The sequence below is a fragment of the Indicator indicator genome, chromosome 28 (genome assembly GCF_027791375.1).
Source record: "Indicator indicator isolate 239-I01 chromosome 28, UM_Iind_1.1, whole genome shotgun sequence".
Taxonomy (NCBI): Eukaryota; Metazoa; Chordata; class Aves; order Piciformes; family Indicatoridae; genus Indicator; species Indicator indicator.
The window spans coordinates 6,358,302-6,372,413 of NC_072037.1; the positions used below are offsets into that span (position 1 = coordinate 6,358,302).

Here is a 14,112-nt window from a genome sequence, read left to right on the forward strand (position 1 = left end):
TTGCTTGGTTTCCCCAGGCAGAGACAGGCTCCTCATCTGTGTACCAGAAAGCAAAACCTTCCAAGGAAGTGAAGGCTGTGAGGAAACATTGTTTCCTCAGACTGTGTTATTACTTGGGATTTTCAAAAATGAGATTTACAAAAGCAGTAAGAGTTTGTTCACAGATCTGTGTGAGGATGAAATTAAACCAAGGCCTTTGCAAACACTGCAGTTATTGTGGTAAGGCTTAGAGTCTTCCTGCATGCTGGAAAATCAGGGAATGCAGAGGATGATTTTTCTGTAAGTGTTACAAATCTAAAGGATCATGAAATTTGTGAGTATATGGTGTGCACTGAGTAAGGGTCTGGACAGTAACCTTGGGAAATGTAGCTTTCATTCCACTCAGCTTTAGCTGTGGGCATCCCATCTCAGGAAGCTGCAAGTTATTTCTCTCCTGCCTTTTGGCTGCTTCTTCTTCTTATAAAGCCTTTTGTGTGGGGAGGGAAAGAAAGAGATGGGAAAGGAAGCAATAAAACATTTTATCCCCTCTTTCAGAGATGATCATGTGGTTGTTCAGGAATCTCTGTGCATCTCACTTTATGCACAGTGTCTGCTAGGAAAAATTTTCCCAGTTGTTCAAACATTGCAAGTAGCTTGAAGGCAGCAGGGACCAGGCAGCTCTAAGTGCATGGGTTTTTTAAATACTGTGTTTTGATGGAAAAAGCTACAGAGGAAAAAAATTGAAGGGGAAAAAATGCTTTGCTAAACTTGGAGCTATTTAAGGAAGTCAAAATTACCTTGCGTTTTATGTTAGTTGATGACATCCCATCATCCCTGGGGGATGTGCCTCCCCAGCCCAGGACAGTCGACATGGGATGGAGAGGCAGACAGGCTGGGTGCACAGGAATCCTGTGTGCCTGGACCTGGTGCTGGAAAATCCACGTACATGTCCTGCATGAGGGCTCTTTTAATCAGGTTTTTGCGTAGGCATCTAGAGTTTGGCTCTACCTTAGTGGGTTCTGAGGGAAAGGAGTGGTTGGGTTGTGCTTTTTTTTTCCTTTTTCTTAAGCACTGTTGGATGCAGTTGCTAATGAGGCAGTTGGATTGGTATTAGAAACAGCAGCAGCATCCTCTGAGCAGAGAAACATCCTTATGTCTTTGCAGAGCAGCCACCGAATGAATAGTTCCTGGAGTGTAAAGCACCTCTGCCTAGTAGAGACACAGCACTGTCTGCCTCTGGAAGAGGGCTTAAAATTATATGTAGAAATTGGAAGCTGCAGTCTAGCTCCTAGTTTATGTAGCAAATTTATTTCCTTAGGGCTAAATCATGATGCCTTTGAAGTCTGTGGCAAGGGTCCTACTTGACTTTGCTAAAACCAGTCCTTGGCCTTTGCTGTTCCATGGGCTCTGGAGATTGTCCTTTGTGAAGATACTGCTGTGATTCCCTCAGTCAATGCAGAGAGGGGAAGGCTCCACCTTTGCTGTGATGACAGACAGTCCTGTTGGGCAATATGGCAGAAAAACGTTGGGATTTCACAGCATGAGAGCAGTACCATCGTCAACACTGGCACATACTGAGGGGTGGGTGCCAAGTAGAGGGGGCCAGGCTCTTTTCAGTGGTTCACAGTGATAAGACAAGGAACAATGGGTTCAAACTAGAACACAGAAGATTTTACCTCAACATGAGGAGAAACTTCTTTACAGTGAGGGTGACAGAGCACTGGAACAGGCTCCCCAGGGGGGTTGTGGAGTCTCCTTCTCTGGAGACTTTCAAAACCCACCTGGATGTGTTCCTGTGAGGACTACCCTAAGTGATCCTGTTCTGGCAGGGGGGTTGGACCTGATGATCTCTTGAGGTCACTTCCAACCTCTGATATACTGTGATACTGTGCAGTAAATCGTTCCCTCTGCATAGAGTGGGAACATTTCCATCTCCTTTCACCTCTGATACAACTTGTCCAGGGTAATCTCTGCTGCCTTAAAAAAGGGAGGTGGGAATAAAGCTGAGCTCAGACAAAGTAAATATTGATTGACTTGTTCTTACATACAAAAATGGCTAAAGTTTTTGCCAAAGTCAAGGAACAGAGGTTTTGTCATTATTCTCCTCCCTTTCCTGGCCAGCCACATTACAGGCTTCAGACTGGCTTGAGCCTACAACCCTTCTGGCTAACACTGATGACCTCTTTCAAGTACCAGTTCTCCAAATATTTGGTATTGTGCTGAATATTTCATAATTGAGGGTGAAAGAGGCAAAATTCCAAGGCCCTTTAGAGAAAGAGCTTGTTTTCCCTTTGGACAGCCTTTGATTTACTTTTCCTTTTAATGTAAGAAAGCTGCAGCCCCATGGTGTTAGGTGATGTGCAGCCACTTTTGGCACTGCCACATCTCTGATTGTCAAATTTTTACCTTGTGAGATCAGAGTTTGAATTGTCCATCCTGGGCTAGCTGCCCCTGGGAGCACTTCAGAGTTTGCTGGTCATTGAGTAATGGGGGTGCATCTGGGCAGAAAAAAGGGAGGGAAATGCAGGTACCCTGGCTCATTTCAGCAGTGGTACTGTCATGGTAATTGTTTACAGCCTAGTCTTTATCTGTCTATACTGTGTAGGTAACATCCTCTGATAGGCCAAATGTTCAAGCTGGAGTAAAAGGACAAGGGTTTGGGTGCATGCACACTTTTCTAGGTCTGGACACGTTTAGCTTTGCAGCTTTTCTCACGCAGACCTCAGCATCTTCCCCAGTTAAGCTGTTCAGTGGATGCTGTGGCCAGTTGGCTCCAGGTTGTGTTGCTGTTGCCTGCTAATCTGCCTTGGACTCTGAGCTGTGTGTGACTCCTGTTAGACCTTGGAGCCAGAAACCAGAGCATTCTGATTGTCTGTCTGTTGCAGACTTCTCCTGCAGTTGGTGAAGAGAGATAGGTGTTTCTGGACATCAGTCACTCTCATTCAGTCTTGAACAAGGCACCTGGATCCTGGGTGACAAATGCTGGAGGCTGGTCTTGCCTCTACTGCCCAGTAGCTCTTCACAAACCAAGTCTGGTTCTTTCAACCTATTAAATTAATTGCAGTCTGTCAGATGATCCACTGGGAAAAAAAGTGCTGCTTTTGAGAACCCAAAGTGGTTCAGTGAAATCTAGGTGCAAATTTTTTTTTCGCTCTGGGAGGCACCTTTGCTTCCCTAAACTCTCTGGAGTCTCAAAGGTCAAAAGCTGCTTCTTTACTAATTTGGAGAGAGGCAAATACAAGGGGTTTGCTCCCTATTGAAAGTTCTCTTACTTGCCTTCTGGGGATGTAACATTTTGCAATCCCAGCTCAGTCTGGTGTTCAAATTCATTTCCAACTGTGTGGTCAGTACTCAGAATTAAACCCCAGAGAAGTGGGCTACTGGTGCTCAGTGGGAAATTTCCTTGCATTGAGGTCAGCTCCCTTCAGAACATTTGGAATTCTTTCCTGGTGGGACAGGATAACTATCCAGATGAACCATGGAGCTGATGCATTTTGGCAATTGCTGGTGACCAAGCTGAACGTCTATTTGCTCCTCAAGAATGTGCAGAACAGCTATGTTCTCTCCATTCTGAACACTTGAATGTGTATTTGTGTGAGGATAGTTGAGGTTTCCTGCATCCTGTTGCCTTTTTTTCCATGAACTGTTTTTGACTCCTTGGGTTCCCAGCACCTTGCATTTTCTTCATGCTTCCCTTTCAGATGTGGATGTTCTTCAAAGACTCGGCCTGTCAGGGAAAAGGCCATCAAGTGGATGGTCCTCATCACGTGCAGCTCCTCAAGGAGTCATTCCTTTCAAATCAGGGGTCATCTTCACTCAGCGAGCACGGATTGAAGCACCGGTCAGTGCCATCCTCCCCGCAGGCTCCAGCACTGACCTGCTCCTGGTGCTGAGCCTCTGCTCCCACCGCATCAACAATGCTTTTCTCTTTGCTGTCAAGAGCAAAAAGAAAAAACTGCAGCTGGGGGTCCAGTTTGTTCCTGGGAAGATCATCGTGTACGTGGGCCACAAGCGCTCTGTATATTTTGATTACAATGTCCATGATGGCCAGTGGCACAATATGGCCATCGATATCCGTGGCCAGACCGTCACTTTATTTACTTCTTGTGGGAAGCACAGAGTACATGCGGATTTGCATCTTAAAAAGAACGAGGCACTGGATCCACAGGGATCTTTCCTCTTTGGGAAGATAAACCAGCACTCCGTGCAGTTTGAAGGAGCCATCTGCCAGTTTGATATTTATCCTTCTGCCAAGGCAGCTCATCATTACTGTAAATACCTGAAAAAGCAGTGCAGGCAAGCAGATACCTACCGGCCAAAACTGCCTCCCCTCGTCCCCCTCCTGCCCAGGGATCCCAGTGCCTCCCCGAGTACCCCACAGCACATGGAGCTCCTGCTGAAGGGCCTGACAAACCTGACCACTGCTGCCCCATCCTTGGAGTTTGGCAGGGTCACTGCACCCCTCAAGACTCGGGGTTCAGGCACACACACACCAGCCATCACAGGGGTGTCATCCCCACCGTCACTGCCGAGACTGACGACCAAAGCCACAAAGGTCACAGTGGTCTCACCTCCTGTTCCATCGAGCACTAAAACACAGCCACCTGCCCCTTCGCTCCCTCGGGGGACAGTGACGACCCTCAGGGTGTCTCGGCCCACTCCCAGCACACACATGGAGAAAAGTCCCCTTCCTACTGCCAAGAGGTCCTCACCAGCAAGCCAGACACCCTCCAGGGCCAGCAGGAAGGAATCCAAGCAAGGCACCAAAAAGAAGAGCAACCAAAAACCCACCACTGAGCCCTCTGACGCACCCAGTACTGTAAAGCCAACGAGGAGGATGACTGATAACACAACCAGCAACGTCCACTTTGTCACCCTGAAGCAAACCCCTCAGAGCCCAAGCAAGGGGTCTGTCCCAAAGAAGCACATGCCGTCCCCCACCAGGAAAGTGGATCCTCCTGACGTCCTTCTGGTGTACACCAAACCGCCCCTGGGGTCTGCCCGTCCCGCCTCAGGGGCCAGGACACGGACCTTCAACCTCACAACCCCAGCTGCCACTGATGGCTATCAGATCTTTGACCCACTTGGACCCACTCCGTTTCCATTTTTACTGGGATATCCAGGAGTGAAAGGAGAGAGAGGACCTCAGGTAAGTTCAGGCTTTTAATGCTACCTCTTCCTGATCACAGCTCAGCCAAGTGGTTGGCAAAACACAGCCTACAAGGGTGTCCACAAAGACTAGCAGTAGCAGCCAAACACAAATCACAGAATCCCAGCATGGGGGCTGGAAGGCACCTATGGAGATAATCTAGTACAACCCCCCTGCTCAAGCAGGGTCACCCAGGGCAGGTTGCCCAGGATCACGACATCCAGGCAGGTTTGGAATCTCACCAGAGAAGGAGATTCCACAACCTCTCTGGGAGGCCTGCTCCAGTACTCCAGCACCCTCACAGGAAAGAATCTCTTCCTTGTGTTCAGATGGAACCTCCTGGGTTCCAGCATGTGCTCCTTGTCCTGTCTCTGGGCAGCACTGACAAGAGACTGGCCCCATCTTGGACATTTCTGCTGGTGACAGTTTCAGCACCTATCTCAGTGTAAACTGGAATGGATGTGATGGTGGATGCCCCTTTAAAGTTTGTGATTAAAGTTGCTGCTTAATATTAGATTTAAGAAAAGAAAGAAAAAATGAAATCTCACCTTCCTTCCTACAAGTTGAGGGCCAGGTTGAGGCTCTGTTCCCTACCCCTAGTTTTTCTCAGGGCCAAGAGGGCAGAGCTTGCTGGCCACCTTCCAAAGAAAACCCAGGTGCCTCCAAAACGTGCCACAAATTAACTGTTCCTTAAAACTGGTTCTTAATTTGTTTTGTCCCTGAAATCCACATTTCCAACAAAGTGCTCTGTTTCAGCAAATGCAAGCACAGAGATTGCTCTCCTCTGTTTTTCATGGTATTAAGTTCATTTATTTTTTTTATTTCTCATAGCGTGCTCCTAAAACGTGCAAAGAGTTTCCTTTATAAATTTAACTACTGCATTCCACACACAATAACCACTCTCAGGGTGTATATCTTGGCCATCCTAAAAGTATACACACATTTGGTAATGCTAAAAGCAGTCAGGCCACAGTCATCATCTGCTAGCTTGGGTTTTGGTTTGGTTGTTTTTTTTTTCCTTTTTTCAAATGCAAGAATGCAAACAGGATCCTTAAATTGGCCAGCTCTTAGGAGGATTTGGTGTTCCAACCCAAGCTTTTCAATGTATTGTGTATACGAGAGAGGGGTTGTACATGTAAAATAAGTTGCTCTCAGACAGAGTCTTTGGTTGCCAAGTTCCAGCCTCCAGAAAATTTTTACAGCTGACTTCTTTAAATAGTGGAAGAAGGGTTTACAATGGAAATTTTGAGACTGGCTTAAGGAGCACGATCAGCAGTCCTTGTGTCTGCAGATGTGGTGCTCATTGCTGCAAGTAACACCTAAAGTGCAATGGTTGTGTTTTGCTAAGCCCTCAGTGGGTGCTTACCTTCAAGGTCTGCATTTACTGGCTGTCTCATTTCAAAGCAGTGTGGCAGATGTCTCTCCTTGTAATTTGGGTGGGAAGTCACTGAAGAGTGTGTTTTGTTCGAAGGGTCCTATAAGGAAAAACTTCTCTCCTGTGAGGGTGTCAGAGCATGGGCAGAGAGGTTGTGGAGTCTCCTTCTCTGGAGAGATTCCAAACCCATCTGAACACAATTCTGGGTAACCTGCTCTGGGTGACCCTGCTTTAGCAGGAGGTTGGACTAAATGATTTCCAGAGGTCCCTTCCAACCCCCACCACGCTGGGATTCTGTGAGCTCTGTGATAAGGGAAGGTGCTGCCCTTGGCAGCACGATGCAGCACAGGCAGCCCTGTGTTCCTGCCTGACTTACCAGGCACACATCCCTGATGTAGTCTTTGTACTTGAAGACATTTTGCTAAATCCCTGAGTAGACAGCATGAGCTTGAGTGGTTTTTGTCTTTGGGCAGTCTTCTGTGTCATGAAGAGTCATTTCAGGCATATTTCCAGGAGGAGAAATCCACCAGTTGTGAACTTCTGTTAAAACAGCACTCAGCTGTAAGGGGTAAATCTGTGTGGCCTTCCCTGAGCCCAGTGAAATCCTGACCTTTTCCACCTTCTTGCCCTGCAAGTGTCAGGAGGGTGACCAGGCTCCCACCCTCTCACTTCTCTCTGCAATGTAGAGAGCTTATTATTGAACTGGAGTGGAAAATCCTTCTCAGCTTGTGAATCATAGCAAAGAAACAGATTCAGGCTGTGGAGGCCTGAGGGAAGAGATGGCAGGATTTTTCCATCCTGTTTGAGAACAAATGGAGTCCTGAACTGAGGGAAAGGAGAACATTTCGAGGCTCTGTCTGGCTTATCCTCTCTGACTGCTGGAAACAGTCAGCACTTTGGGAGGGAAAGGTTATGGCTTGGCTGGAGCTGGCTGCTGTGCGGTGCTCGATAGCTCCTGTGACTCACTCAGAGATCTCTCTACCATACTTTGCTGGATGTCTCTGACGTGGGAAGAGAAAGAGGAGAAAAGACCAGAACGGGGATGACATATTGAGCAATTAATGCAGCACTTCTATGGCCAGGCCAGCATGTTTCAGAGCAAGTGCTGATAAACGCTGTGTGCTTGAGTAATTACCTGGCGCCGTCCTCGCGTTGCCGTGCAGCCGTTTCTGGTGAGGTCAGTACAGCCCTTCCTGCTCAGCTGCGTGATATGGCAGCACAGTGCTTTCCCTGGACAGGGCAGGTTGTGGGCTGGGAACGTCATTCCAGTCTGGCACATGGATGGAAGGATAAAGTGATTGATTAGTTTTCCCAGTTGTGGTGATACACGAGCTCTTCGAGAAGCCTTTAGGCAGAGAAGGTGTATAGGAAACTGCCAGCTCCCTTTTCAGCAAGGATTGGGGCCACCTTGGCAACGGTTTATGGACAGAATCCTGCCTGTCTGGCTTCCACTCTGAAAGAAAAGACCTTCTTTCATCCTGATCATCCCCAAATCAGGATGTGAATGACAACTATGGTATGAAGCAGTGATGACTCAGGCGCTGTGGTCTCCCTGTAGTTCTGACTTTGTGAATGCTACCAAGCTAAGTGTGGTATAATTTAGTTGTACAGAATGGCCCCCTTTCCACAACCAAGGGAGGTGTCTTCAGGGTTAGAGGAGTGCAAGCAAGGGGCTAAAAAGGTCGGTTCACCTAGCAATAAAAGGCAGCACCCTCTGTAGATTGATCTGTCTTGAAGGACCACCACAGTGATGCACAACAGGAAATGGAGATACAGTGTCCCACATGCAACTGATGACAGAACAATAATTCTTCAGGAATGTTGGGTTTGCTGGGAGGCTGGAGGAGGGAGGATAATAGGTTCTTTAAAAAGAAACAATTTCTTGGGAACCATTAATAACCACAAGAATTTGGGATCTCTGCTCTAAATTTCTTTAGTGGGGGGAAGAGCAGAAAGAACACCCAAACATCATGCTAAGTCAGTAACACAGACCTGACTCAGCAGCTGGCTGTGGTCCCTCTGAATCATTCCCAAGGCTGCCTGCAGCACCTCTGCTGTATTTCCATCAAGGTCCCTGTGATGGATGAGCATCACTCAACCTGCAGTGCATCCTCAGCATGTGCCACTGAGTAGCTTCGTCACCCACAGAAAAAATATATGTGTTGAAAACCAGTATTTTGTTGCCAGCTTGTCAAACCTTCAGACCCTTGTAAGGCTGTGATGTGGTAGGTGCTTGGGGTAATGTTTGCTTCTCTATACCAGCAACAGGTTTGATGGGAGATCTAGGGAGCTGTAGCCCACTCCTGTGCCCATCAGCACAAGGATGCCTGCTGGGATGTGTATGTTCTGTGTAATGAGGTAAAGCTGCTCAGACCCCTTGTCCTGGCAGAGATGGTCTACCTGGGTTGACCATGGTGTACCTCAAACTGGGCCTTTCTCCTCCTCCTATCTAGTAAGGCTTTAATTCCCTAGCTTTTTGGCCTCTACAAAACAACAACAAAAACCCCACCATATTGACTTATTTGACAGTGTCTGAGATCAAGAAAACCTGAGTTCATGAAAAGGCTGTGGAAGCATTGAGTAACAGAAGAGCAGTGGGGAGGGAGGGAGCATGTTTCCAATGGCTCCCCAGGTTCCCAAGTCAGAAGAGTCTCTGGATGGACACACCAGCAGCCTTAGCTCCCACCCACCCGGTACAGTGCGTGGCCAGGAGCCCCAGGTTCAAACCCTGGTGGCAGCAAGCCCAGCCAAAGGTTTGGTGTCACCCTGGCAGGCAGCCTCCTTTCAAAGGCAGATGTGTTTCAGAGTCTAGACTGCTCCAGCTGCCATCTTCCGCACGAGCGGTTTGTCTTGGAGCCCAGTTCCTTCCATAAAGGACCAGTCCCTGCCAATTCAATCAGTGGGTAGGAGAGAGAGGTGATTGGGAGCGCTGATAAAATATGAAGTGCTTGTTTCCAGTCTTCCTTGTACCAGAAAAGGCTACTCCAGCTGACAGTCTATGATAAATTAAGGAACACACAACATGTTTGAATGTCTCTTAATGAATGAGTCATATTAATGCCATTTAAAAAAAAAAAAAAAAAGCTCACAGACTTTGTATAGTGTTTTAACCTCACTCACAGAGTTGGATCATGATTTTTATTTTTTTTTTATTGCTAATTTACCCATAACTATCCCCAAAGGGAAGGCTTTTTGCAGGCAAATGACTAAGCATCAGAGAGCTCTATTTGCATAAAACAAAAGTTCGTTTCTAAGAGCATTAGTTCAAAGCGTGATTGAGATGATTGTGCTGCAAAGGATGTAGGGATGCATTGTGTAAATACATACAGGAACTGTAATAAATACTTTTGGGTTTTAAGTGAGTGACAGAGTATGGGATTCTTCTATTTCTTCACACTCCTTCAGACTTCCTTCCAAGGCCTGAGGTTGCTAAAGAGTCTGAAGTGCCTCATGCAGAGACTATTCCTGAAATGTCTCTATAGAAAAGCTGCTTTCATCAGGCTGGAATACTAATATTTTTTTATGTATTGTGTTGCCACTCTATTAGGAACCCAGTTGTAGACCAGGACTTTTCTGTGATAGGTGTTGCACAAACCCAGAATAAACATCTGCGTCTACTGCGGAAATCATATTACAAGACTGGCTTTCCACCAACATCTCAGTTCCTGCCAGAATTATGAGGGATTTTTCTTTTTTCAACTGGTTGAAACCCAGATGTGTTCAAATTTAATAAGATAAGTCTGCCTTGGAAAAGAAAGTAACCAAAGTACTGGATTTTTATTTTTTTTTTTTACCCCCAAATTGCAGAATTGTTTTAGGCAGTACTTCAAGCCAGGTCCTGTTTCCCCTCTACACAGTGCCTGGCAAGGACAGTGAGGTGAAGCAGGGTTGGCATGTCTTTTGGAGATGAGGTCTTCTGCTCTTCTTCTGTTCTCCTGAGCAGGGGATTTTTAATTCTAGTGCTGTTTCTGTAGTGGCTCAGTCCCTCTGTGTTGGTGCTTTCCAGATGTACAAGGTCAAATGGTGGATTTGTGGCACTGGCCTTGCACGTGAGATATGCCTTGTCTTCTGGGAAGAAAACCAAACCAGGTTCTTCAGCTGCAGGAGTAATGTCACTACCCAGAATTTGATGTCAAATTGAGGAGAAGCTTTTGATACGTTTTCTGAGCTCCCTTTTAAGCTGGCTTTCACCACATGCATTCATATCTGAGAAAGAATGTTGCAGTGTTTTGCAGGGCAGGATGCCCACACCTGGACCACAGCCCTTTTTTGGGAGAGAACACTGCCAATAGTGCTATGCAGGGGTACAGAGCAGGGGAGACAGAGTTTGTAAGGAACCTAAATTACAGACAAGTCAGTCTGTCAGTGTGGAATCTGAGCTGAACTGTGTCCTGGGTGATCATCAGCTATTTGCTACTAGGCATCATGCCTGACTCTGGAGAAACGATTGAGGAAAGGTTTGCTCTCTGAGCTGGCTGAGTCGGGAGCCACTCAAAAGGAAGCCACTCATTTCCCAAATCACAGCACCAATTCCTCTGCTGATTACACTTTCCTTCAAGCCCTCTCAGAGCAGGTTCAGCCTTGTTCAGGTTCTAAGATCTGAAGGCCCCTAGCTGCCAGCAGCACTGCTGTGGGCAGGGGAGGCAGCGTGAGGAGGGTCACGATGTGGGAGAGGCAGAGGCTCTGCCTGGCTGATCTTGACAGCAAGAGGAAATGGTGAGATTTCTCTTGTCCTCAGGGTCCGATGTATTTCCCTTTCAGACAACTTAGCTTAATTCTCCATATGCAATTTGAAGCTCAAAAAGCTAAGGAAAAAAAGGTCCTTTTGCTCCAGAAAGTTTCCCAGCAGCAGCTTAGAATAAATCCTATAATCATTTGGTGGGATCAGTCATTGTTGCTAATGCTACCGTGGGAAACTGAGAAGGGTTAAATTTTTAGGTGGCTGCCATTAGCTGCTTCACAGAACTGTGCAGGCTGGTTAACAAATCAGCTGTTTGGCTTGAGAAGAGAGAGAGTCTGCCTTTGCTACGTTTCTCCTTGATTTCTGATTTTCCTTTGTGTGACAAGAGGGTGTGTGCTCTGCCATCAGTTCGCAGAAGGGAGCAGGCAAGAAGCCAGGGAGACAAGAAGCAAAGTGCTTGGAGCTACCTTGCTGCAGGAGGCCATCAGCTTTGCTGATCTCATGGGGCTTCTGTGCAATGGGAGGGCAGGAGCAGAGAAGAGATATCTTCCTCCAGCTGCCAGGAGAAGGAAACTTTCCTGCCTCCCTATGGAATTCCCCAGGAATGCTCCAAAGGGTACAATGTAAAGGTCCACACAGGCTCTGTGAGATCCATTTAACTCTTCCCTGGAACTCTACGTTAGAGGTGAAGGTGGAGGTGTCTCTGGTGAGCATAGGGACTGCATGGACATTACCTCCTGGCAGATTCACAGCTTGCTGGATGGTGACTTGTTGATAGATGTCTTTTACTCTCTGTGTCTCAGAGCCCTACATTGTAAGTGGGACTGCATCCATCATCTGTAAGCAGCCAGGCCCTGATCCAGTCTTACTCTTTTTTTGGCTGCCTCTGCAGATGTGAATTTTTCTTTGTGTGTATTTCAGTATTGCTCTCCCCAGGCAAAGCCAGTTGTCTGACGTGGGCCTCTTGTTTGAGAGCTTGAGCTGGATGATGCAGAGGCATGTACAGGGCAGAGCAGAAATGAGTTAGGAGGAAGTCACAGGACATGTTCCATCCAGTTACAACTGTGTGAGAAGCTGCAATGTGGTCTTGCAGTGTTATGTTCCACAACCAGCTGTGCTCATCCAGCTACCCCAGTCCTCTGCCCCCCTGGCTGGCTGCTAAGTTATGTATGGTCACACTTTTGCCTTATGCAGTTACCATACTGGCTGATAGCTTTCAGCCACTCATCCCACAGTCACCTTATTCCTCTTACTCTTCAGAAGAGGGGGGGAAAAAAGGCTTGAGGGAAAAACAAATTGGGCAAGCTGGAAAGATGGGCCCAGGTGAACCTCATGAGGTTTAACAAGACCGAGTACAGGGTCCTGCACCTGGGCTGGAACAATCCTAATTATCAATATAGGCTGATAGGAATCACCTGACAGAAAGCAGCCCTGCAGAAAAGGACTTGGGAAAGCTCTGGTGCATGAGAAGCTGGACAGGAGCAGACAGTGTGCACATCAAAAGAAGGCAGCAGGTTTGAGAGAGGTGATTCTGCCACTTCGCTCTGGTAAGACCTCACCTGGAGTACTGTGTCCAGCTTTGTGCTCTCAGCACAGGAAGGACATGGACCTGATGGTCCAGAGGAGGGCCATGAAAATGATCAGGGGGCTGGAGCACCTCTTCTACTAGGGCAGGCTGAGGGAGCTGGGATTGTTCAGCCTGAGAAGAGGAGGCTCTGGGGAGTCCTGATAGTGGCCTTCCAACACCTGAAGGGGTCTACAAGAAGGCTGCAGAGGGACTGTTTACAAAGGTCTGTAGCCAGAGGATGAGGAGCAATGGTTTGAAATTAGAGGAGATTTAGGTTGGATGTTAAAAGGAAGTTCTTTACCATGAGGGTGGTGGAACACTGGAACAGGTTGCCCAGGGAGGTAGTTGAGACCCTATCCTTGGAGATATTCAAGGTCTCTGGGCCTTGAATCTGAATGATGTAGTGGAAGATGTCCCTGCTCACTGCTGGGGGGTTGGACTAGATGAAGTTTGGAGGTCCCTTCCAACCCAAACCATTCTATGATTCTATGCCTGGGACTCGTCAATTGTGTACTGCTCTTTTTGTGCTGTTCCAGCTAAATGCCTTTCTTTTAACTCCATATTCCCACTCCAGTTCAGGTATTGTCTCTCTGTTATGTTAGTTTCAGTTTCTTCTGAGCAGCCCAGATATTTGGAGAAGTTTTTTATTCAAGTGGCCAAATACAATTACAGCTGCTGTTAGCAGGAAGGTGGAAAAGGTCACCTCAGTTCTGGAACACAGGGAACGCAGTTCTCAGTTGCTGCTTCTCTTTTACTTCATGTAGGGGGTAAATGAGGATGAGATTTGATAGAGAAGAGGTTAAGAACTTGTATTAATCTTTGTTAAACTCTATTAAATGTTGCTGCATCAGCGGCATTGGGTCGATGTTGTGGACCCCTCCCAACTAAGAGGGAAGGGAATTTTTTTAAATAAAAGCTTGGATTCTGGAGCACAATTATACAGGAGCCTTAAAAACCCCTCCAATCATGTGTCTATTTGCACAGCTGTATAATTGCATTATGCATGGGGCCCTGAGCTGGCACAATGGCAGGTTAAAATGCTGTGTATATTGCTGAAATGAGGGTCAGCTGTATCAATGCAGGTTGTTAATACAAGGAGCAGTAATACTGTCTTAGCTAGCAATAAGTCACTTCCAAAGGGTCAGATGAAGTGTCCCAGGCTCTAGAGACTGGAAATCTCCAGGACAGGCAGCAGTGTTGGGTAGCAGCAGTGAGAGATAAGGTGGTTGAAGTCTCTCCCTGTGTGTCTCAGTGTGGGAAATCAGCTATTCTGTGCTGTGTAAGCTCTCACACTTTCACAACAATCCTTTTCTTGACATCTTTTCCTACAGATGGAATTAACTACAGGGGAAAAAAATGTT

At 47.0% G+C, this 14,112-nt stretch overlaps 1 protein-coding gene across 1 annotated transcript in view; it reads left to right on the top strand.

Annotated features, from left to right (window-relative positions):
• The window catches only part of COL27A1 (collagen type XXVII alpha 1 chain), a 159,109-nt gene that overhangs the window by 11,242 nt on the left and 133,755 nt on the right, over window positions 1-14,112 (top strand). The window contains exon 3 of the mRNA XM_054393343.1: window positions 3,681-5,128. Coding sequence (XP_054249318.1) covers window positions 3,681-5,128 — 1,448 coding nt within the window. The remainder of the gene's footprint in view (window positions 1-3,680; window positions 5,129-14,112) is intronic.